Source organism: Schistocerca americana, chromosome 1 (genome assembly GCF_021461395.2).
Source record: "Schistocerca americana isolate TAMUIC-IGC-003095 chromosome 1, iqSchAmer2.1, whole genome shotgun sequence".
Classification (NCBI taxonomy): Eukaryota; Metazoa; Arthropoda; class Insecta; order Orthoptera; family Acrididae; genus Schistocerca; species Schistocerca americana.
The window spans coordinates 792,452,447-792,478,951 of record NC_060119.1 but is presented as its reverse complement, the minus strand read 5'-3'; the positions used below and the strand labels follow the sequence as shown (position 1 = coordinate 792,478,951).

At 39.6% G+C, this 26,505-nt stretch overlaps 1 protein-coding gene across 2 annotated transcripts in view; it reads left to right on the top strand.

The window, feature by feature from the left end:
• The window catches only part of LOC124612464, a 134,966-nt gene that overhangs the window by 96,789 nt on the left and 11,672 nt on the right, over positions 1-26,505 (top strand). For both annotated transcript variants that reach the window (XM_047140703.1, XM_047140695.1), the window contains one exon: positions 3,168-3,290. In XM_047140703.1, the coding sequence (XP_046996659.1) occupies positions 3,168-3,290 (123 nt within the window). The remainder of the gene's footprint in view (positions 1-3,167; positions 3,291-26,505) is intronic.

Sequence of the window (26,505 nt, the reverse complement as noted above, 5' to 3'; positions counted from 1 at the left end):
TCTATTTGTTGTTTGCAAAGTCTGCATTTATCTGTTGCGGTATTGGGATCTTTAATAATATGCGTGCTGCAATATCTGGTGTTTATTGTTTGATCCTGTAGTGCAATGATGAATCCTTCCGTCTCATTGTATATATTGCCTTTTCTTAGCCAAATGTTGGATGCGTCTTGATCGATGTGTGGATGTGTTAGATGATTCGGGTGCTTGCCATGTAGTGTTTTCTTTTTCCAATTTACTTTCTTCGTATCTGTTGATGTTATGTGATCTAAAGGGTTGTAGAAGTGGTTCTGAAATTTCAGTGTTGTAGCCGATGTATTTATATGAATGATTGCTTTGTGTATTTTGCTAGTTCCTGCTCGTTCTATAAAGAATTTTCTTAAATTGTCTACCTATCCATAATGTAGGTTTTTTATGTCGATAAATCCCCTTCCTCCTTCCTTTCTGCTTAATGTGAGTCGTTCTGTTCCTGAATGTATGTGATGTATTCTATATTTGTGGCATTGTGGTCATGTAAGTGTATTGAGTGCTTCTAGGTCTGTGTTACTCCATTTCACTACTCCAAATGAGTAGGTTAATATTGGTATAGCATAAGTATTTATAGCTTTTGTCTTGTTTCCTGCTGTCAATTCTGTTTTCAGTATTTTTGTTAGTCTTTGTCTATATTTTTCTTTTAGTTCTTCTTTAATATTTGTATTATCTATTCCTATTTTTTGTCTGTATCCTAGATATTTATATGCATCTGTTTTTCCATCGCTTCTATGCAGTCACTGTGGTTATCCAATATGTAATCTTCTTGTTTAGTGTGTTTTCCCTTGACTATGCTATTTTTCTTACATTTGTCTGTTCCAAAAGCCATATTTATACCATTTCTGAATACTTCTGTTATCTTTAGTAATTGGTTGAGTTGTTGCTGCCAGTAATTTTAGATCATCCATGTATAGCAAATGTGTGATTTTGTGTTGATATGTTCCAGTAATATTGTATCCATAATTTGTATTATTTAGCATGTTGGATAGTGGGTTCAGAACAAGGCAGAACCAGAAAGGACTTAATGAGTCTCCTTGGTATATTCCACGCTTAATCTGTATTGGCTGTGATGTGATATTATTTGAATTTGTTTGGATATTAAGTGTGGTTTTCCATTTTTTCATTACTATGTTTAGGAACTGTATCAATTTAGGATCTTTCCAATATTTGTAGTAACCATGAGGGGGGTACACTATCAAAAGCTTTTTGGTAATCAACGTATGCGTAGTGTAGTGACCTTTGTTTAGTTTTAGCTTGATATGTCACATCTGCATCTATTATCAGTTGTTCTTTACATCCTTGTGCTCCTTTGCTGCAGCCTTTTTGTTCTTCATTTATTATTTTGTTCTGTGTTGTATGTGTCATTAATTTCTGTGTAATGACTGAAGTTAATATTTTGTATATTGTTGGTAGGCATGTTATGGGGCGATATTTTGCTGTGTTTGCCGTGTCTGCTTGATCTTTAGGTTTCAGATAAGTTATTCCTTGTGTAAGTGTATCAGGAAATGTGTATGGGTCTGCATGTAACTTAAATAATTTAGTTAGATGTGAATGTGTTGATGTGAACTTCTTTAGCCAGAAATTTGCTATTTTATCTTTTCCAGGGGCTTTTCAATTGAGCGTAGAATTAATTGCTCGGGTGACTTCATGTTGCAAAATTATCACTTCAGGCATTTGCGGTATCATCTTGTATGTGTCTGTTTCTACTTGTATCCACCGTGCATGTCTGTTATGTTGTACAGGGTTTGACCATATGTTGCTCCAGAAGTGTTCCATGTCAGCTATGTTTGGTGGATTGTCTATTTTAATGTGTGTGTTATCTATTGTCTGGTAAAATTTCTTTTGGTTTGTGTTGAATGTTTGGTTTTGTTTCCTTCTATTTTCACTTTTTTTTGTATCTTCTAAGTCGTTTGCCCAATGCTTGTAATTTCTGCTTCTTTTCATCTAATTGCTCTATCACTTCTTGTTGTGAGATTTTACCTAACCTTTTTCGTTTTTTGTCTGATATTTCATTTCTTATAAATTGTGTTAGCTCTCCGATGTTTTTTCTCAGTTTTTCTATTCTGATCTGTAGCCTGTGTTGCCGTGCTGGTTTTGTGGGTTTCTTCTGTCTGTTGGTTGGCTCTGATCTCTGCCTAGTGTGTATATTTAGTGTAGTGAGTGCTCCTATATAAATCAGTAGTTGTAACTCTTCCATAGTTGTATTTTCATTTATTTTGTTGTGTATGATTGTGTTGATAGTTGTTGTTGTTGTTTCGACTTGTGGGTTATTTGGTGGTCTATGCAAGAATGGTCTAACATCTGTATTGGTGTCTTTGTATTCTGTACATGTCAGCTGAAATTTTTCTTCTATATCTAACATGTGTGTCATTTTGTGTTCTATTTGTGCTTGTTCTGGTGGCTGTCTTAAGATTTCGTTTTCCTTTGATTGTTTAATTGATGCATGTTGCTATTTGTTTGTTTGCTCTGGGATGTTTGGGTCCATTACTGTATTTTCTTCTTCTTCTGATTGCACATTATTTTGTTCCAGTATTTGTTGTACTTGTTGTTTGATGTTTTCTAATTCTGACTAGGGTATCCTGTTATTTTTGATTATTACACGGATCTGATCAGCTAGTCGTTGTTCTGATAAAAATTTTAATTCTGGGTATCTGGTAATAAATGTTGTGTATACTTGTGATCTGTATCCAGTTGTGTTGGTTCCTAAGTTTGTTGCTTGGTAATAACAGAACATGAGATGTCGGTTAACTTCATCTGACCATCTCATCCTCTGTCTTTGTTTTCCTTCTAGAGTGGTTGCAGGAATCATATCCTGCAAAACACCTCTATTTGGATTTAAATCATTTTCCGTGTGGCTAGCAGTGTCGTTACCACTGTGGACGGGCATAGGGTTCAAGCGTTGTCCCCAACCATGACAGCGCTTGTCCGAGGCTTCATTAGTTCTGTCCTGAACCAACTAATAACACAAAAAGGGGGGTTAGCCCTATTAGTGGTTTGTTCTTTTCGTCGCCTTTTACGACTGGCAGCACATACCTGAGGTTTATTCATTTCCCGGGCCTTATTATTATTATTATTATTATTATTATTATTATTATTAATTTCTACAAATTTATTAATATTGTTTTTTTTTTTTTTTTCAGCTTTCTAATGCTTCTCGAAGTCCAGCACCATGCCTTCCAGCCATTAAGAATGTGGAAGACAGTGAAAGTCCAAAAATATCGTGTCCAATATGCAACCAGCTGTTTAGTAGTGATATCATACAGGTATTTTTTTTGTTTTGTTTTACACTTGTTGGTCACAGTTGGAATAATGAACTTAACTATGCAATTTAATTCCACTGAATGATAATTTTAGAATAAAATTGTTGTAAATAGCATAAACATACATGATTTTACTCTCTTGGTGTACCATGGATACTGACAAGTAAACATAAATATTTGTAACATGATAAAAAAATTGCACAACACTTAAGAGATTACTTGTGTGTAATAGAAATGGGTTCAAATCCCTGTCAGGCCCTCCTACCACAAGTTTTCCATATGTTCCCTAAAACTCAGTAGGCAGTTATTAAGATGCTACTTTCAAAAGTGTGTCTGTCTGTTCTCCTTCTCTTACCTTTCTGATGGTGTTCTGTGTGTCTCACTGCCTTGGTGTAAATGGGACATTAAATCACCTCTCTCATGTGTGTGTGTGTGTGTGTGTGTGTGTGTGTGTGTGTGTGTGTGTAAAATAACAAATGTGCAAAGCCATCTTATTAATTTTGTACTGAAACTTTACCAAGTCTCTTTAACATTTCCCTTTCCAAAGAATAATGAAAGGCTTTTAACTTGTGCACCAATTAGACTGTCTATTAGCATAAGACTTAGTTCTTGTTACAGATCATTCTGCATTGGCTTCACAAGCAACTGTTCAGAACGATCTTTCATTTTCATCTGATTCAGCACTCAGTTACTGGGGAATTTTGTGTGAGTATTTGGAAGATGAAGGGGAATAGAATGAAGAAAACTGGGGCACTAAGATATTCAAATGGACATTGGAGAAAGCAGTTCAGAACTCCAGGAAAAGAAACCATTGGTCTGTGACAGTCTACTATCTGAGGCACTGAAAGTCTTAGGTTGAAATGCAATTTCCAGACTGGCTGAGTTAGTGAAAGATATACTTAAGATCATTGTAGTGTCATTACCTAAAAAGTGCAGTGTGCAATGCAAAAGAATGCAAAGACTGAAGGACAGACAGTTTTATCAGCGATGTTACACAGGCTGGAACAAGAGTCATACTGAGGATAACTGAAAGGGAAGCAGATTAAAATGTGGGGAAGACCAGTTCGGTCACAAAACAGTATAAGGAACAAGAGATGCTATTGATTATCTGAAGATGACTGGAGTGAACAAAGTAATGTATATTCATTTTAATCAGCTGGGAGAAGGCATTCAATAGTCAACTAGAGTATATGACTGAAGATTTTAAAAGATGTTGGACTAGACTGGAATGATAAAATATTAATAAAGAGTAACAATAAGAGGAGGGATTGAGGAGACAAGAGAGATGACCATTGGTAGGGGTGTAAGGCAAGGATGATCACTGTTACTGAAGCTATTCAGTGGATATGGAGAAGTGTTGGTGTGTAGTATCATAGAGGACACAGGTATTATAACTGAAGGAGAAAGGTTAAAGGCTATAAAACAGTAATATGAAAAGGAGAGTTGATACTCACCATATAGCGGAGATGCTGAGTCGCAGATAGACACTACAAAAGGACTGTCACAAATAAGCTTTCAGCCAACAAAACCTTTGTTGAAAGTGGATCACACACACACACACACACACACACACACACACACACACACACACACACAAACGCGCGCGCAGACGTAACTCCCGCACACGTAACTGCACTCTCTGGCAGCTGAAGCCACACTGCGAGCAGCGTCATCAGCAGTGCATGATAGGAGTGGCAACTGGGTGGCAGTAAGGAGGAGGCTGGGGTGGGGAGGGGGAGGGATAGTTGGGTAGGGGTGGGGGACAGTGAAGTACTACTGGAGAGCATGCAGGGACGAGGTGGAGAGAGGGTAGGGCAACTAGGTGCGGTCAGGATGTTAGACAGAGGCAGGGGAGAGGTGGGGGAGACGGGGTGGGGGGGTAGTGGAAAAGGAGAGAAGTAAAAACACTGGGTGTGATTGTGGAATGAGGGCTGTGTAGTGCTGGAGTGGGAATATGGATGGGTGAGGATAATGACTAATGAAGTCATGACTTAGTCATTGTCCTCAGCCATCCAGCCCCTCCCTGTTCCCATTCCAGCACTACACAGCCCTCATTCCACTGTCACACCAGTGTTTTTACTTCTCTCCTTTTCTGCTACACTCCCACCCCTCTCCTGCACATCTCTCCCCTGCCTTCCTGACTACACCTACACCTAGCTGCCCTACCCACTCTCCACCTCACCCCTGTGTGGTCCCCAGCAGCAGTTCACTGTCTCCCACTCCTAATGTACTACACCTCCCCCTCCCTGCCCTAGCCTCCTCCTTACCCCCACCCAGTTGCCACACCCATCGTGCACTGCTGCTGATGCTGCTCACATTGTGGCTTCAGCCGCCATAGTGTGCAGTTACGCGTGTGAGAGTTGCGTGGGCGCGTGCGCACCTGTGTGTGTGTGTGTGTGTGTGTGTGTGTGTGTTTTGTATATTTTTGACAAAGGCCTTGTTGGCCAAAAGCTTATTTGTGACAGTCTTTTTGTTGTGCCTATCTACAACTCAGTGTCTCCACTATATGGTGGGTAGCAACTTTCCTTTTCACATTATTGTTAGATTCCATCCTGGATTTCCCATTGTATAAAGACTATAAAATACGCAGATGATGTAGCGGTACTGGTAGAATCAGAAGAGGAGGGCGTACGTAACAGGTCTATGTGAAATCAAGTTATTGTTGGATGTTTTTTTCTAGTCACACAATTCCGCTGTGACAGTTTTAGATTCATTCAAAAAAGTGTATGCTCAGTAGTGCAGAAACACCCAGACCATGCAGTATTAATTGGAGGGATTGGGACATATATGGATTCATTGCAGGAGGTACTGACAGGTCATCTTGCAAAGTACTTTTGAACACAGTTTTCCAAAAACTGTCTTGAGCAGCTGGTTTGACGGCCCACATGCAGAGGCAATGTTTAGACCTTGTAGCTACAAACAGCATGACCTTATCAGTGGTGTCAGTGTAAGAACAAGGATTAGTGATCATGATATCAGTCTTTCTATAGAGGTAAAGATATACATAAATGATCTGATGGAGAGGGTTAGCAACAATTGGTGGTTTTTTTGCTGATGATGCTGTGGTGTAAGGGAAGGTGTCATCATTGAATGACTGTTGGAGGATACAAGATGACTTAAATGAAATGTATAGTTGACATGATGAAAATGTAAGTTAATGCAGATGAGAAGGAAAAACAAACCCCTAATGTTCGAATACAGCATTAGTAGTGTCCTGCTGGTCACAATCATGTCGATTAAGTATGTAGGCAAAACTTTGCAAAGGGATATGAAACAGAACGAGCATGTAAAGGATTGTAGTAGGGAGGGTGAATGGAAGAATTGTAGGAAAGTGTGGTTCATCTGTAAAGCAAACCACTTACAGAACACTACTGTGACCCTTTGTTGAGTACTACTTGAGCGTTTGTAATATCCACCAGGTTGGAAAAAAGTAGTAGTAGTAGTAGTAGTAGTAGTAGTAGTAAGTAGTAAGTAGTATGGTATTGTGCCTTACGGCAGGTCTTGTCATGGGTTAGACTGGAATAAAGGATGACATCGAAACAGTTCAGTGGGAAGCTGCTAGATATGTTACCATTAGGTTCTGTCGATATGCAGGCATTATGGAGATGGTTGCTGAACGGAAATCGCAGTCCTGGAGGGAGAATGACATTTTTTTTTTTGAAAACTATTGAGAAAATTTCAGCATTTCATGTTGACTACAGAACTATTCTATAACTGCCAACATACGTTTCAGGTAGAGGCCACAAAGATATGGGGCATTTAGGAGATCTATTCAAAAAATTCCGAAACATTCGTAATTTTGTGTCAGTGGTGTGCTCGAGTGAAATGCAGTTGGCACACCCGCACATGGCTGTATTTAATGTGTAACTGCTGAAGGTGTCATTGTTGTATGTCTGTTAGTTATTGTTCAGTGCTGCATTAAGTAGTAGTTTCGCACAGTTTGCAAACTCCGAGATCGCAGTGTCAGAGGAGCAAAACATCTGCATTAAGTTTTGTGTGGAATTCAAGAAAACCTGTACAGATGCACACCAAATGATGCAGGAAGCTTACGGTGATGAATGCGTAAGCTGAACTTGATGTTACGAAAGGTTTACCCAGTTTAAAAATGGCCGGATGCTTATGTCAGGAAGTCAGTGAAAGTGTGTATGCCAATCAAAGACTGACTGTCAGAAAGGATGCAGAAGAATGTAACATTTCAGTTGGATCATATCCTGAAATTATGACACAGCATCTTGGAATGCATTGTGTTGCCGCCAAGTTCGTCCCACGGCTCATGAGTCAGGCCCAGAAAGACCTTCACCTAGCACCCTTTGAAGAGCTTTTGGATCTCGCAAATGAGAATGAGGTCCTCCTTAAGAGGATTGTTACTGGTGGTGGTATGTGGGTCTACTGTTATGATGTTGAGACCTAGGTTCAATTTCACGATGGGTTGGGGAAGGTTCTTCATGACCAAAGAAAGCTCATCAGGTCTGGTCAAATGTCAAAGCCATGCTGATAGTTTTCTTGAGTTTGAAGGATTAGTTCATCGTGAATTTATGCCACAGGAACTAACTGTTAATTGACGGTACTATCGAAATGTGTTGCAACACCTGCGAGAAAATGTGAGTAGGAAACAGACTGAAATGTGGCGAGGCACACCATAACACACCTGCACATTCAACCCTGTTGGTGCATGACTATGGCACAAAAAACAAATTCAGTGTGCTACCTCATCTGTACTCTCCAGACCTGGCCCATATGTACTTTTTTTATTTCCAAAGTTGAAAATACCATTGAAAGGATGATGCTTGGCATGATAGATGAGATAAAAGAAAATTCGCAGTTGGCACTTCATGTGATCCACCAAGAAGCATACCAAGATTGCTTCCAGAAGTGGAAATGGCATTGGGAGTGGTGTATCAATTGTGGAGGAGAGTATTATGAAGGAGACCATGTGCATTAAGTAAAAGTTAAGCATTTAAAATATTTTGTGGATAAAGTTCCAGAATTTTTTTGTACAGACCTCGTAGACAGCCGTTTTTCCCTCACTCTTGTCTGTACATGGAACAAGAAAAGAAATCACTAATAGCAGTACAATGTACCTCCCACTCAGCTTGCACCATATGGTGGCTTGCAGAGTATGCATGTTTGTAAGTACAACAGGTGCTGAAGAGTATGCTAGAAGGGGTTGAGGAGTATGGAATGAAGATAAATATAGAAAAGACAAAAGTGATGAGAATAAGCAAGAAAGAAGTGCCTATATTCTTTTATGGAAAAAATGGAAAAAAGATAGAACACATAAAATCCTTTCTGTATTACTGAAGTTTGTTATACAGAAAATGGAAACTATAAAAAAGAATAAAGACATGGATGGTGAAGAGCATATGAAAAGGTAAAGCAACTATTAATAGCTGGAAGAAGTCAAATGGTGCTGAGAAAAAGATTTGCTAAGTGTTATGTCTGAAGTATAGTGATGATAAGCGATGAATCATGGACAATTAAAAAGAAAGAAGAAAGATATTTAGATAGTATCGAAATGTGGGTGCGGAGGATCTGATTTGGGAATGAAGAAGTAACGAAGAAAATAGGGGAAGAAAGAAGATTATTGGAAGTGATCAGGAAGTGAAAAAAATATTGGTGGGACATGTACTGTGTAGAAACCGTCTGCAACACAGAATAATAGAGGAAAAAGTGGAAAGAATGAGAGAAAGAGTTAGGGAGAGAATCAGAATGATGGTCTACATTTTGAAGATGAACATACAAATAGGAGGAGGAAGACGCTCAGAACAGGACATGGTAGGGAGCCTGTAGTTGAATCCTGTCACAAGACAGATACACTGAAGAAGAAGAAAGGAGGATCTGATTCATCTTCTGCTTTTTAATCTCGTTTTTACTTTCTGCGAAACATTTTCTGGAACTTTTGCAGTTCGAGAGTGTGAAGCCACATTTAAGATAAATTTTTGAAAGAGTTTTAGTTAATTAGCTATGTTTACCATAAATTAAGGAACAAATGAAGTGTTGAGATCATTATAAAAAGTCAAATATTTTGCATTTATTTTATTGTTAACAGTGAATGTTGTGATAAATTTGCAGTTGAATTACAGAAATCTCCCTGACAGTATAAGGTTGTTTTTTTTTTTAAATCAGTAACTATCGAGGGCATGTGTTGAGCATGAAAATTGTGGTACAGACTGATTGAGGTCACCCTCAACCCTTGGAACTTGCTCAGAGAACAAATATTCGTGACAGCATTCCAGAAATACTCAACAGGATTGAAGTTATGGGGCTTTGGTGTCCAGAAAAAGCAACTTAGTTTTCATTCAGCATTCATTTAATTAATATGACAGAATTCTGAGTAATTGGAGGGTGTGTTATCCTCCTGAATACGCAACTGGTGTCCAGGTATCGGGGTATGAGATATCGCCTAATCAGTTTGTGCAATGTTTCTGGCTATGCCACATCCAAGGCAATCTTGTGTATGTCAAAATATAACTGCTCTTGTTACTGGTTTTATCTAAATTATTCTCCTGTGCCTTAAGTCTGTTTATTGCATTCCATTTCTTGATGGTCCCTACTGTTGCCTTTGTTATGGGTAGATGGGTTTTCCCATTCCTTGTTGGCATGAATTTTGTATTTGCTACTTACAGAAATTACATAATTAATTTTCTTTTGGAGAGAAAAGTCATCTTATGCTTCAATGAGTCAAATCTGTTTTGTGAACTTCCTGGCAGATTAAAACTGTGTGCCGGACTGAGGCTCGAACTCGGGACCTTTGCCTGCGAAAGGCAAAGATCCTGAGTTTGAGTCTTGGTCCGGCACACTGTTCTAATCCACAGGAAGTTTCATATCAGTGCACACTCTGCTGCAGAGCTAAAATTTCATTGTCAAAACAGCACCCAGTCTGTGGTAAAGCCATGTCTCCCCAATATCCTTTCTTCCAGGAGTGCTAGTTCTGCAAGTTTCGCAGGAGAGCTTCTGTGAAGTTTGGAAGGTAGGAGGCGAGGTATTGGCGCAAGTAAAGCTGTGAGGACTGGGCACGAGTTGTGCTTGGGAAGCTCAGATGGTACAGCACTTGCCTGCGAAAGGCAAAGGTCCTGAGTTCAAGTCTCGGTCCGGAACACAGTTTTAATCTTCCAGGAAGTTTCATATCAGCGCACACTCCGCTGCAGAGTGAAAATTTCATTCTGGAAATCTGTTATGTGTTTTTGAACTCTAATCTCATCTACAGTTTTCATTTTATTTTATATAGCAGTGTATGATGTATTAACTGTATTCTTGAAGCATGTAACCTTATTTGTTCTATTTATGCAGCTTTCATGACAGCGACTTCAGATCATAGTTTCTTTTCTGTACTGGAATATTTTAGTTCTGGATTATTGTATTTACTATTTAATGAGTGTATGTCTCACTCCAAACAGTTTCATTATTTTGCCCTTTTTCTGTATTTCGTTTCTGAGCTTTTGTTTGCATGTTTCCGTGAAATAAATACAAAACACGTACATGCATCATTATCTCATAAATTTCACACTACTCTCAAGTCCTTCGTGTGATACCAATGTTTTTAGTTACTACACTGGTTAATTTTTACAACTTTTGTGTCAGCCAAGTGTTATAACAGAAAAACAAAACTTTCACGGGGTACTACAGAAAAAGATGTTAACATTATGAGCAATGACACAGTATTATTTGTGGAGTCCAAGCTGATAATTGACGTGGTGGCTGAGGGGACAACTGTAAATGGGAAATAGCTTATGGCCGCTCCTATCAGCTGCCATGCCAAGTGTCTGTTTGGAGTATGCAAATAGTACTTGGGGAGCCTTAAATTGTTGTTACAGCTGATGCATAGTGTATATATGGCCCATTGTTCTTTCACCTCACGGAATTGGGAGAAAACTGAAGGCAATACAGAGTTCAGTAACATGCATTGTTCCTGCAACAACAGTGCCAGCTACTGCTAATGGTATTCCTCTTATTGTCAAAGGAGTTAAAAAAATGATGGATATACTATGCAAGTGTTAGTCCTCCAGTTCCAAGTTGTCTCTTCTGTGTCTGCACTTGATAGAAGTTTAACTACTCACAAGGCACCTATACACATTCTAGATTAAAAGTCCATAGAGTAAGGGAAGTCCAGTATTGTAAAGCACTGTGTAGATAAGGACTGTGAAACTAATGTACAACTGGAAGTGAGTGAGCCACAGGAATTGTCCTACATATCCTGATCATTTTACAGCAGGTGACCGCCTCTTGTATGTGTAGCCAAATCTGTGGCACAATGTTGAATCCTATGCTTTTCAGCAGGCTATTTTTAAGCACTCCCAGTTCAGGATATATCATCATGTACTGTTCTCACCTTATGGCACCTGGTAAACAAATATTCTCCTGGTCCAATGTGACTGACAACTTTAACAATGAAGGAAGCGGACATAATCGTGCTTCCAGTGGAGCACTTTTGTGTCATATTAGTGTATATGGTATCCTAAGGGTATTGCAGTTACACTGGAAAATTGTTAGCAGAATAATTTGCTGGTGATATCTGATTAGAACAACAAGGTATGTTATACACACTTTAACAAGGTAAGAGCTCTTACCTGAACTTAAGTGCAGTATCACATGGAAAAAATCATATAGTGTCCATGGTTACTCATGTTGTTGTTGTTGTTGTTGTTGTGGTCTTCAGCCCTGAAACTGGTTTGATGCAGCTCTCCATGCTACTGTATCCCGTGCAAGCTTCCTCATCTCCCAGTACCTACTGCAGCCTACATCCTTCTGAATCTGCTTAGTGTATTCATCTCCTGGTCACCCTCTACGATTTTTTACCCTCCACGCTGCCCTCCAGTACCAAATTGGTGATCCCTTGATGCCTCAGAACATGTCCTACCAACCGATCCCTTCTTCTAGTCAAGTTGTGCCACAAACTCCTCTTCTCCCCAATTCTACTCAATACCTCCTCATTAGTTATGTGATCTAGCCATCTAATCTTTAGCATTATTTTTCGAAAGCTTCTATTCTCTTGTTATCTAAAATATTTATCGTCCACATTTCACTTCCATACGTGGCTACACTCCACACAAATACTTTCAGAAATGACTTACTAACACGTAAATCAATGCTCGATGTTAACAAATTTCTCTTATTCAGAAACGCTTTCCTTGGCATTGCCAGTGTACATTTTATATCCTCTCTACTTCGACCATCATCAGTTATTTTGCTCCCCAAATAGCAAAACTCCTTTACTACTTTGTGTCTCATTTCCTAATCTAATTCCCTCAGCATCACCCGACTTAATTCGACTACATTCCATCATCCTTGTTTTGCTTTTGTTGGTGTTCATCTTATCCCCTCCTTTCAAGACACTATCCATTCGGTTCAACTGCTCTTCCAAGTCCTTTGCTGTTTCTGACAGAATTATAATGTCATCGGCGAACCTCATTTGTTTCCGTTACTGCTTGCTCAATATACAGATTGAATAGCATCGGGGAGAGGCTACAACCCTGTCTCACACCCTTCCCAACCACTGCTTCCCTTTCATGTCCTTCGTCTCTTATAACTGCCATCTGGTTTCTGTACAAATTGTAAATAGCCTTTCACTCCCTGTATTTTACCCCTACCACCTTCAGAATTTGAAAGAGAGTATTCCAGTCAACATTGTGAAAAGCTTTCTCTAAGTCTACAAATGCTAGAAACATAGATTTGCCTTTCTTTCTTCTAAGATAAGTCGTAGGGTCAGTATTGCCTCACGTGTTCCAACATTTCTACGGAATCCAAACTGATCTTTCCCGAGGTTGCCTTCTACCAGTTTTTATATTCGTCTGTAAATAATTTGCGCTAGTATTTTGCAGCTGTGACTTATTAAACCGATAGTTTGGTAATTTTCACATCTGTTAACACCTGATTTCTTCGGGATTGGAATTATTATATACTTCTTGAAGTCTGAGGGAATTTCGCCTGTCTCATACATCGTGCTCACCAGATGGTAGAGTTTTGTCAGGACTGGCTCTCCCAAGGCTGTCAGTAGTTCTAATGGAATGTTGTCTACTCCCGGGGCCTTGTTTCGACTTAGGTCTTTCAGTGCTCTGTCAAACTCTTCGTGCAGTATCATGTCTCCTATTTCATCTTCATCTACATCCTCTTCCATTTACATGATATTGTCCTCAAGAACATCGCTCCTGTATAGACCCTCTATATACTCCTGCCACCTTTCTGCTTTCCCTTCTTTGCTTAGAACTGGGTTTCCATCTGAGCTCTTGATATTCATGCAAGTGGTTCTCTTTTCTCCAAATGCAAAAGATTATTTAACAAGAGAGGCGTGATGCAAAAGCCATGAATTGTTTTTCCACAATTCTGTACTTTTTTGCATATTGCTTCTTGCAAATGGCACATAACATCAAGGTAATATTCCTTATTTACCGTATGACCTTGAAGCAAAAATTCATGGTGCACTGTGCCACAGTAATTGAAAAAAACAGAGAGCTAAATTTTGACATTTGATTGAACTTGGTGTGCTTTTTTCGGTCTTCGCTCTCGCGATGCTTACTTTGGGATGACTGGGCTTTGGTTTCAACATCATAATCATAAACCCATGTTTTGTCACCAGTTATGACCCTTTTGAGCAAATCGGGATCATCATTGATGTCATTCAGGAGCTCCTGAGAGATGCTCATGCGACGGTTCTTCTCGTCAAAATTGAGCAGTTTTGGAACAAACTTTGCTGATGCACGTTTCATGCCCAAAACATCCGAAAAAATTGCATGACATGAGTCGATTGATATGCCAACATCCTCAGCAACTTCTCTTATGGTAATTTTACGATTTTTTAAAACAATTTTCTTCAGAGATTCGACATTATCATCTGTTGTTGATGTGCTAGGGGCATCGAGAGCGAGGTTCGTAATTGGCATCTTCTCGGCCATCGTGGAAGATCTTTTACAACTTGTAAACATTTTTTTTTAGTTAGAGCAAACTCACTGTATGCCACTTCAACATTTCAAGTGTTTTAGAGCACTCGATTCCATTTTTCACACAAAATTTAATGCATATTCTTTGCTCCATTTTTTTAAAAATTTAAAAAAAATTTTTTTTAAATATAATAATCGAAAATTGCCGAGCACAATAAAACACGTCGAACTTTTCTTTGTGTCAAAAACAGACTAAGTATGCTGTGCACTTTAAACTGTGAAAATATGTTCGGGACATGTGTATCATCATAACAAAAAAAGATCGATAATCGAATGTAAGGTGATCGCGCAATTTGAAAAGTTACCTTACTTTTTGAACAGCCCTCGTATGTTCTAGATTCGTGCACCCCCACTACAATCATGACCTAGCAAAAAGAAGGAGGGAGAAGGCACCACTATATTTTTAGTACAAAAACTTGTAGCAGAAGATAATGGCAAGGCTTTGCCACTGTTTTGTCATCATGTCTTTCAGAATTTGGTCTGAAGGTATGTGCTCCACAGGACTTGGGCTGACTGTATTTTTTCTTTTGTAAAGTAGAATCTTGTGTCTGTCTGTTTAGTTGAACTCTTGTAGCCATTAGCCTTACAGGGAACCACTCGAGTGCGAGCTCACCAAAGCCAATGATGTTCACGGCATTTGGCACCCCATGTATTACCTCCCATGCAGCCACAGTATTGTCTGTCGAAGGCAAAGGGGGCAGGACTTGAGGCAACCAATAGTAAGCACAGCTTGAGGCTACAGAATGTAGTTGAACTGCTTAATCAATGAGTAACTCAAAAAAACATTACAGTGCTAGTGGTGTTGATACAAAGCAAAGCAATGGGAACAATAAACAAAGCAAACCGCATCATATCCACAATAACAGTTGGTGAAGTTGACTTTTACTTAGAAATGAACCCAAGGAATTTTGCAGAGTGAGAAAGAAGTGGCAGATGAAATATTAGCATTTTCGCAAGATGAGTCAGTGGAATGTGTGGTGTCATATACACTCGACTGTGAGGACAATGTACGTGAGGAGTATAATGACGATGTTATATGCTTAGCAAGTGAAAGTGACATTGAAACAGATGTAGAGTCATGTAGTTCATTATCCTTGTCAGACAGGGAGCCACAAATCCTGTCTCCAGTGAAAATACTAAAGGACAGTTGGTGTCTAAGAAATGGGAACTAAACATGATTAAGTACATAAAAAAAAAACATCACACTTATGAGCTGATTTTGAATAAGTCCACAGCAGTATGACTATGTAGTGCATAAGAAAAACTAAGTTTTTGAAACCAGCCACAAGTTGGACTTCATATTTTTTATTGACTGCTTTCACTTTTCAAACGAACAAGACCGTCATCAGAATATACACTGTAACACATACAAATTGAGATAATATGTGAAACTTACACCGACATTACGTAAAGTACATGTTCTACTTTCAGTATGGTGACTTTTGTTTAAAGTTGGCTGACAGCATTAAAGATTGCCATTAAAGCTGGTTGACAGCGCTAAAGATTAATCTGACTGTACTATCGTACTCAAACTTATGTTTAAAGTACAGTATTTGAATGCATTTTTGTGTAGACATCTTTGAATATATATTTCTTTTAATGTATTAGGAAAAATATTTAAATTTTTACAGATGTACTCATATTTTTGAAAGATAAGAAGATATGTACAGATATGAGATGTCTATACACACGCCCATAAAAAGAGGCGATTAAAATGTAACTTTCATTTTGTATAGTTGTAAATTATCTTTGGATGGACCATACATAGATGTTACAAGTACTGTTGTACAGTCAATTTCATCTTTGGTGCTGTCAGTGCCACCATTTACTACTGCACTTTAAATGTAAGTTTAAGTAATATAGTACAGTCAGATTAAGCTTTAGAGCTGTCAGCCAACTTTAAAGGCAATCTTAATCCTGTGTTCAGCTTTAAACATAATTCACCATACTGGAAGCAAAATACGTATCAGGTTACCTTCCATTCAGAAGGCTGTTGTATGCAGCGACTGTTATATTGACGTGTAAATAATAGATTTCAGCTATCAGTCGTCCTTTTTAAATTTTATTGGCAGATCTAGATTTCAGCTAGAAACTATTCATTCTCAATGCACTATCATTTTTTATCAATGCATGTGCATTGATCAAAAATGATTGTGCAATGAGAATGGCTAGTTTCTAGCTGAAATCTGTATCTGCCAATAAAATTTAAAAAGGACGACTGATAGCTCAAATCTATTATGTACAAGTCAAAATACGTATGTTACGTAACATTAATGTAAGTTTTCCATATTATCTAAATGTATATCTTTTACATGTATACTCTGATAATTCTCTTGTTCATTTGAAGAGCGAAACCAGTCAATAAAAAAATATAAAGTGTGACTTGGGGCTGATTCCAAAAACATAGATTTAACAGTCCCTCCTCTGCAGGCAATGCTTGCTCTTCGTCATAAGAAAAACTATGGATGTTCAAGGGAGGATAAGACGGACTTGCTACAAAAACTGTGTTTGCTTGTTTCAAGGATGTTCGATACAGTTTACAGTATGTCCATGATAGTGACCTAATATGTCATTAACATCAAATTGTGGACGACATAGATTACAGTGATATCAAGGTAAGCAGTGGTTGGTAGCATAACTTCAAACAGTGCTACAGAATTTGAAGACGTAAGATAACAAAATGACAAACAAAGCATCAACTTGACAATACACAGCAAACTGCAGAATCGATCCAAAAGTTTGTGGATGAGATAAACAAACTTATCCCATCATTTTGTAAGGAATCTGTTTTCAACTCTGATCAATCAGGATTTGAAGAGGAAATGAATATGCAAGGAATTCTGGAAATTAGAGGTACCAAGAAGAGTTGTAGCAAGATCAGCTAACATCAATGCTTTAACGCATTCATATACATTTACGCTGACTGTTCATCTGGGTGGTAAATTGGCTGAAAGCTATTTATTGTGCTGCAAGAAGCTAGAGGTGCTCTGCTCCCTATGATTCTTTCTCACGTGTGTGATCTTATAAGGGCAGTAGAGAATACTTATGTCACAGCAAGCAAGAGTGGGAAAATGAGTGTAACAGGACTACATCTGTGACACAAGCACTGCTTTTGGCCAAATATCTGGTCAAAATAGCTTGCTTTTGCTTGATTCCTGGTCTGTGTATAAAAATCATACTCCTTTAGAGAAAACTGTCCTTCCTTAAATGTGTGTGGCATTGCAATTCATATAACCGGGAACCACTGGGCAAATTCAGCCTCTGGGTGTTTTTTTTTTGTGCCTATAAAACATATTACACCATCTGCAGCTACACCTTAAGGATAGCCAGTTTCACAATGGCATGACAGATTGTTTCACATTCAGTTGCATGCCATCACATTCCACCAGTTCTCATCACCCTCTTACACCAATATGATTCTATATACATTCCTTAAAAGTGGATACCTAGCTGAACACCCTGCACAGTTTGTATCTCCCAGGGATTTCGCCTTTGATCTTGATTGTGCTAATGCTATGGTCGCAGGTTCGAATCCTGCCTCGGGCGTGGATGTGTGTGATGTCCTTAGGTTAGTTAGGTTTAAGTAGCTCTAAGTCTAGGGGACTGATGACCTCAGATGTTAAGTCCCATAGTGCTCAGAGCCATTTGAACCATTTGATTGTGCTAACCTTTGTGATCACTGTGGTTTGTAATTTTTCACTTGGTGTTCATGGTGGAAGTTAATGGTTTGTTTTGAACATTTCTTGAAGGTCAACGATGTCCACTTTGTGAAATGTAATAAATGCATCTCGTAGAAGGTTGATCTCCGCAGTTCCCGGACATTCATTTTCTATCACCCTCCTGACGCACATGGTGAGTTATATTTTTTCTGCCATGATTGTTAAGACAACACCTTACTAAAGACTGAACTTGCGATCTCGCACTCATGGGGTTTCTTGTTAGACAAGTCAGTTGACCGAGCGAGGTGGCGCAGTGGTTAGCACACTGGACTCGCATTCGGGAGGACGACGGTTCGATCCCGTCTCCGGCCATCCTGATTTAGGTTTTCCGTGATTTCCCTAAATCGTTTCAGGCGAATGCCGAGATGGTTCCTTTGAAAGGGCACGGCCGATTTCCTTCCCACTCCTTCCCTAACCCGAGCTTGCGCTCCGTCTCTAATGACCTCGTTGTCGACGGGACGTTAAACACTAACCACCACCACCACCACAAGTCAGTTGCTGCTTTATTGCCACATAAATGGTTTGATAGGATCTTTCTCTGAGGCCATGGAGGTACTTCACTGTCTAATCTTTCGGGCGCTAATGACCGTAGCAGTTTTGCGCCCTAAAACCATAACAAAAAAAGTGTCTAATCTTTGAAGCCATAGAGCCTCCTAGCATGCAGAGTTCAGGACCAAAAGTTGTGGATAAGGCTACCATACACAGTTTCTTACTCTGCCAGTATACTTCTGCTCCTCGACATGTCATCAGGTGTCCAGTTGTTGACTTTCTGTCTCCAAAACCTCTTGCCCAATCTGCATCACAGTAATCTATTATGTAGCAGTCCTCTGCTTTAGAAAACAATAAGTACATACCCTTCATGCTTTTTAGATATCTAAAACTCCTTTTGACTGCCTGCCATTGCAGTGTGCCTGAAATATTTCAAAAATGGCTTACAGTTCCTGTCAATAAGCTAGTTCCAGCCTTATTCCTACTGAGCATGCATTAAACTTCCTATTTCTTCACAATAACATCTACATCTACGTGATTACTCTGCTATTCACAATGAAGTGCCTGGCAGAGGGTTCAGTGAACCACCTTCATACTGTCTCTCTACCATTCCACTCTCGAATGGCACGTGGGAAAAACGAGCACTTAAATTTTTCCATGCGAGCCCTTATTTCTCTTATTTTATTGTGATGATCATTTCTCCCTATGTAGGTGGGTGCCAACAGAATGTTTTCACGATCGGAGGAGAAAACTGGTGATTATCCCATCGCAACGAAAAACGCCTTTGTTTTAATGATTGCCACTCCAATTCACGTTTCATGTCTGTGACACTATCCCCATGTTTCGCGATATTACAAAACGAGCTGCCCTTCTTTGTACTTTTTCGATGTCATCCGTCAGTCCCACCTGATGCGGATCCCACACTGCACAGCAGTACTCCAGAATAGGGCGGACAAGTGTAGTGTAAGCAGTCTCTTTGATAGACCTGTTGCACCTTCTAAGTGTTACACCTTACAAGTGTTCTGCCAATGAATCGCAGTCTTTGGTTTGCTCTACCCACAATATTACCTATGTGATCGTTACAATTTAGGTTATTTGTAATTGTAATTCCTAAGTATTTAGTTGAATTTACAGCCTTCAGATTTGTGTGACTTATCGTGTAATCGAAATTTAGCTGATTTCTTTTAGTGGTCATGTGAGTAACTTCGCACTTTTCTTTATTCAGGGTCAATTGCCACTTTTTGCGCTATACAGATATCTTATCTAAATCATTTTGCAAGTCGTTTTGATCATCTGATGTCTTTACAAAACGGTAAATGTCAGCATCATCTGCAAACAATCTAAGACGGCTACTCAGATTGTCTCCTATGTTGTTAATATAGATCAGGAACAAAAGAGGGCCTGTAACACTTCTTTGGGAAACGCCGGATATTACTTCTGTTTTACCCGATGACTTTCCATGTAATACTACGAACTGTGACCTTTCTAACAGTAAATCACGAATCCAGTCGCAAAACTGAGGCGATACTCCATAGGCACGCAGTTTGATTAGAAGACACTTCTGAGGAACGGTGTCGAAAGCCTTCCGGAAATCTAAAAATATGGAATCAATTTGACATTCCCTGTCGATAGCACTTATTACTTCATGAGTATAAAGAGCTAGTTGTGTTTCACAAGTACGATATTTTCTGAATCAGTGCTGACTATATGTCAATAAATCGTTTTCTTCGAGGTACTTCATAATCTTCAAATACAGTATATGTTCTAAAACCCTACTACAAATCGACGTTAGTGATATAGGCCTGTAATTGAACGGATTACTCCTACTTCCCTTTTTGGGTATTGGTGTGACTTGAGCAATTTTCCAGTATTTAGGTATGTATCTTTCTGTGAGGGGGTGGTTGTATATAATTGCTAAATATGGAGCTATTTTATCTATTTTATCAGCATACTCTTAGAGGAACCTGACTGGTATACAGTCTGGACCGGAGGCCTTGCCTTTATTAAGTGATTTAAGCTGCTTTGTTATACCGAAGATATCTACTTCTATGTTTCTCATCTTGGCAGTTGTTCTTGATTGGAATTCAGGAATATTTACTTCATCTTCTTTGGTGAAGGAGTTTCGGAAAACCGTGTTTAATAACTCTGCTTTAGTGGCACTGTCATCAGTGACTTCACTGTTGTTATTGCGCAGTGAAGGTATTGATTGTCTCTTGCCACTGGTGTTCTTTATGTATGACCAGAATCTCTTTGGATTTTCTGCCAGATTTCGAGACAGAATTTTGTTGTGGAAATTATTACAAGCATCTCACATTGAAGTACGCGCCATATTTCAAACTTCTGTAAAACTTTGCCAATCTTGGGGATTTTGCGTTCTTTTAAATTTGGCATGCTTTTTTCGTTGCTTTTGCAACAACGATCTGACCCGTTTTGTGTAACATGGGGGATCAGTACCATCACTTATTAATTTATGTGGTATATATCTCTCAATTGTTGTTGATACTATCTCTTTGAAAACATTTCACAACTTTTCTACGCTTACATGTTCAGATCGGAAGGAGTGAAGACTGTCTCGTAAAAAGGCGTTAAGAGCGTTTTTATCAGCTTCTTTAAATAGATATACTTTGGGTTTCTTTTTGATGGTTGTAGGTGTTACAGTATTCAGCCTAGCAGCAATTGCCTTGTGGTCGCTAATCCCTGTATTCATCACAGCACTCACTATTTGTCCAGGCTTATTTGTTGCTAAAAGGTCAAGTATGCTTTCGCAACCATTTACGCTTTGAGTGGGCTCATGAACTAATTGTTAAAAATCATTTTCTGAGAAACCATTCAGTACAATTTTGGATGACGTTTTATGCCTGCCATCGGCTTTAAACAGATAATTTTTCCAGCATATCAAGGGTAGATTGAAGTCACCACCGACTATAATTGTATGAGCGGGGTACTTACTTAAAATGAGACTCAAGTTTTCTTTGAACTGTTCAGCAACGATCCAATTAATAGTTTAGTCCGATTGTCAGGTATAACCTCTACCCATACTATTTCACATGAACTATATACTTCAATTTCGGTACAGGCAAACTACCTCTGACAGCAATAAATACTCCACCACCAACTGTATTTAATCTATCCTTTCTGAACACTGTTAGATCATTTGAAAAAATTTCAGTTGAACATATTTCCGACTTTAGCCAGCTCTGTACCTACAACTATTTGAGCTTCAGTGCTTTCTATTAAGGCTTGGAGCTCTGGTTCTTTCCCAACACAGCTATGACAATTTACAACTACAGTACCAATCGTTTCTACAACTACCTTACTGTGTCCTTCATAGGTTCTTGCAATTGTTCTGTTTTGGACCCACATCAAGAGTAAGCATTTTGTTATTTTCCATCACCAAGATCTTTCACCTTGAATTTTTCTCTTAATCTGTTTTTGAAAACATCCTTCTCTCATGAATTGTTACTGAAAATTAGCATATCAACCACACAAACAGGAACTATGAAAATTTCTGAACCTCTATTTTTTGTAATAGATAAAAGGTTCAGATATCGGCCTTCCGAAGTTTATATTCAACAGTGTACTGTCTAATTTCAAGTTCCACCATAAACCAGCTTGCTTCAGTCCATATACTGCCTTTTGTAATCTTTTAAAATCAATATCTGTCCTTGTCTTTGCTTCTGGATCTACCTCTGGAACTTTCACAGAAGTTTCTTCATGTAAGTCGTTTTGTAAGAAAGCGATGACAACATCTAGGTGATCATTGTCAACTTCATTTTTAGCAGCAATAGGAAATAAATACCTTAATGAGCTACTTTGCGTAGCTGTTACATACATTTCATCATAGCCCAGACCTTGCTCTGAACACAACCTTTTATTACTAGCTGTGTGTCATACCATACAGCTTTTCAAATCTGTCTTGATCACCCATGTGACATTTATTGGCTTTCTATTTGAAGGTAAAACAGCAAACTCCAATGTGAGATTCTATTTGTGGGATTGTAACTTTCTGTGTGTTATTGTAACTTTTGATGTGTTGCCTCCAGCCAGCTTTCAGCATTGCCTGACACCATTGCATCTTTCAGTGACAAAGGATCAGAGTCCGTTGAGTGTGAAGACATACAACTTACACAGTCATGCATCTTTTTGTGTTTGGAATTCTTGATCACTTTCATATTGGCTCACGTTGCTCATTACCGTTATTTGTTTTGTCTGGACTTGATGTCTCATTGCAGCTAATGTACTCACTTAACCACTACTTCATCTACATCTACATCTTACTCGGCAAGCCACCTAATGGTGTGTGGTGGAGGGCACTTTCGGTTCCACTATCTGGTCTCCCCAACCCTGTTCCACTCACGAATAGTGCGTGGGAAGAATGACTGTCGGTAAGTCTGTGTGTTGGCTCTAAGTTCTTGAGTTTTCTCCTTTTGGTCAATATGCGAGATGTATGTGAGGTGAAGTAATATGTTGTCTGACTACTCCTGACAAGTGCTGTCCTGAAATGCACAACGTTTCTTTTGTACTGTCTACCAGTGGAGTTTGTTTAGCATCTCCGTAACGCCCTCTTGCCAGCTAAATGATCCCGTGATGAAACGCGTCACTCTTCGTTGGATCTTCTGCATCTCCTCTATCAGTCCTATCTGATAGGGATCCCAGATAGATGAACAATTCTCAAGAATCAAGGAACAAGCACATTATAAGACATTTCTTTCATGGATGTGTTACTTTTCCTTACGATTCTTCTGATGAATCTGAGTCTTGTGTCTGCTTTTCCCACTGTCTGTTTTCTATGGTCATTTCACTTAAGGTTGCTCTGGATAGTTACGCATAGATATTTCACGGCAGATGCTGTCTCTAGCTGTTTGTTATCAATAGTGAAGCTGTACAATAGTGGATTTCTTTTCCCATGGATGCACAATATGTTACATAAATGTATGTTCAGGCTCAACTGCCAGAGTCTGCACCATTCATCAATTCTTTGCAGGTTGTTCTGCAGATTCTTACTATCTTCTGGCGTTGCTACTTTGGTATAAACAATGCGATAACCTTAAATAGCATCCAACGATTTCTACTAGTTCATTTATATATATTATGAACAGCAATGGTCCTATCACACGTCCCTGTGGTACTCCGGATATTACCTTTACCTCTGTCTATTTAGTTCTGTTAAAGCAATGTGTTGAGTTCTATCTGCAAAAAAGTCTTGAATCCAATCACAGGTCTGCTCCAATACTCTGTAAGCTCGTATTTTTTTCATTAACTGGCAATGCAGGACAGCGTCAAATGCCATACTGAAGTCAAGGAACATGACATCAGCCTGAGTGCCATTGTCCACTGTGCTGTGGATCCCATGGAGGAACAGAGAGAGCCGAGTTTCGCAGGATGTCTGTTTCTAGAATCCATGTCGATTTTTATAGAGGAGATGATCATTTTCCAAAAAGTCGTAATTCGTGAGCATAAAACATGTTCATTAATTCTACAACAGATTGACGTCCACGATATAGGTCTGTAATTGTGTGGATCTGTGTTACGGCCTTTCTTAAAAATGGGAATGACCTGTGCTTTTTTCCAATCGTTAGGTACCTTTAGTTGCTCAAGCAATCTACGATAAATTGCTGCTAGAAAGGGAGCAAGTTCTTTCGCATAATCTTTATAGAAAGTTATAGGTGTCTCATCTGGTCCTGAAGCCTTTCCACTGTTAAACAATTGTAGCTGCTTTTCAGTTCCGCAATCGGTTATCTCAGTATCTGCCATTTTGATGTTTGCACGACAATTGAATGGAGGGACAGTGTTATGATCTTATGTGGTAAAACAACGTCGGAAGACAGAATTCAGTAATTCGGCTTTCTCTCTGTTATCTTCCCTTTCACTGCTGGTGTCATGACTGAGAGAATGACTAGATGATTTTGACCCACTTATTGATTTTACATATGACCAAAGTCTCTTAGGGTTTTTACTCGGGTCGGTTGACAACATCTTACTTTCGTAATCATTGAGTGTTTCCCTCATTGCTCTCCTTATGCTCATTTTCGCTTCGTTCAGCTTTTGATTGTCAGCTAGGTTTTTACTTCTCTTGAATCTGAGATGAAGTGCTCTTTGTTAACACAGTGCTTTTCTAACACAGCTATTAAACCATGGAGGATCTTTCGCATCCCTTAAAATGTTACTCGGAACATACTTGTCTAGGGCATATTGAACAATGCCTTTGGATTTTTTCCATTTCTTCCCCACATCTTCCTCCTCATCACCAAATATTTGATGCTGACTGCCGAGATACTCTGAAATTTGTATCCTGTCACCCTTGCTGAGCAAATATATCCTCCTAACTTCCTTAACATTCCTTGTAGGACCCATTGTCATAGCTGCTGTCACAGCCTTGTGATCACTGATACTTTCCTCTGTGTTAACTGATTTGGTAAGTTGAGGTCTGTTTGTTGCCAGGACTTCTAAGACATTGGCTCTCTATCTGCTCAAGGCAATTTTCAGACAAGACATCCAGAACAATGCCACACGATTCCCTGTCTCTGGCACCAGTTTTGATGGCCTATCACTCCCATTCTATACCTGGCAAGTTGAAGTCACCCCCTATTACAACGGCATCATCAGGAAAATTACTAATGCTATTCTGCAAGCTCTCTCTGAAGTGCTCTACAACTACAGATCCTGACAGGTGGTCTATAAAACCATCCGATCACCAGTTTTGACCATTCTTTGATATTCAGTTTCACCCAGATTAATTCACATTCAGAACCCATGATAACCTCGCTAGATTTTATTGAATTTTTTACCGCAATAAACACGCCGCCACCACTGGTGACTAACCCATCCTTACAATAAAGACCTTTCCTTGGATGCTCCTGCAGTTTACTAAAATCACATTAATCTTTTCTATCTGTGATCTGCGAGGACCAAGATTCTCTGAGGTCACCGTGGCTGCTTTAACAGGCAAACTGTGTTTGCTCCCAAGGGAGGGGTTGTCTAACCTAAAAAAGCCCCATGTGCATGCCACACGTACTCCGCTACCCTAGTAGCCACTTCCTGCATGTAGGGCAAGCCTGACCTATTAAGGGGAACCCTACAATTCTGCATTCGATAGCGGAGGTCGAGAAATTCTCATATGATACCATCGCAGAGCCGTCTGAGTATCTAGTTTAGACCTTCCACTCTGCTCCGAATCAGAGGACTGTGATCAATCCTGGGTACGATACTACAAATAGACAGCTTAGCCTGCACCCCGCGTGCATTGCTAGTTGACTTCACCAAATCAGCCAGCCGCCAAAAGGAGCCGAGCATGGCCTCAGAACCCAAGCGGCAGGTGTCATTCGTGCTGACATGTGCCACTACATGCAGCCAATTGCACCCAGTGTGCTCGATAGCAACCGGCAGGGTGTCCTCCACATCACAGATGGGACCTCTGGCAAACATACCAAATGCACAGTGAAATTCTTTTTTGCCTTGTGTGCTATCTCCCTGAGGGGCTCCATCACTCGCGTAACATTGGAGCTCCCAATGACTAGCATACCCACCCTCTGTGCTTGTCCAGACTGGGCAGGAAAATTGACCGCTGGCCCAACAGGAGAGGCATCCTGTGCTGGCTCAGAGTTGTCACCAACACTTGAAAGCAACTTGTACCTGTTGCTAAGATGTAGGGACCCAGCTGCATAGCCTGCTCCCTCTTTCGCCTTCCGCCCAGTGACACACAAACCCACCACTGTCTGCCACCCACTCTGGAATGAGGACGGACTGGTCAGATGTTGCGTATCGGAAGCCACAGTGACGTCCGGGCACCAGGGGATTCCAGTGACACCAAAGGTGTCACAGGTTTCATCACTGGCACCCCGACGTCACCGCAACTCTGAGCTTTTGTTAGAAGCTTGTTTTCAGTAGCCAACACAGCTTCCAGCTGTTTACGGACAGCAGCCAACTCTCCTTGTGTCTGCTCATAACAAGCACAGTCCCTACCCATATTGTACTGTGTATGAAATAGACATAAGGTCTCAATTGGTGTTACTGAGTTTGAAAATATACCAAAGGAGAAAAAAGTAACACTAAAAGTTGGTGTGCAGATTTCTTACC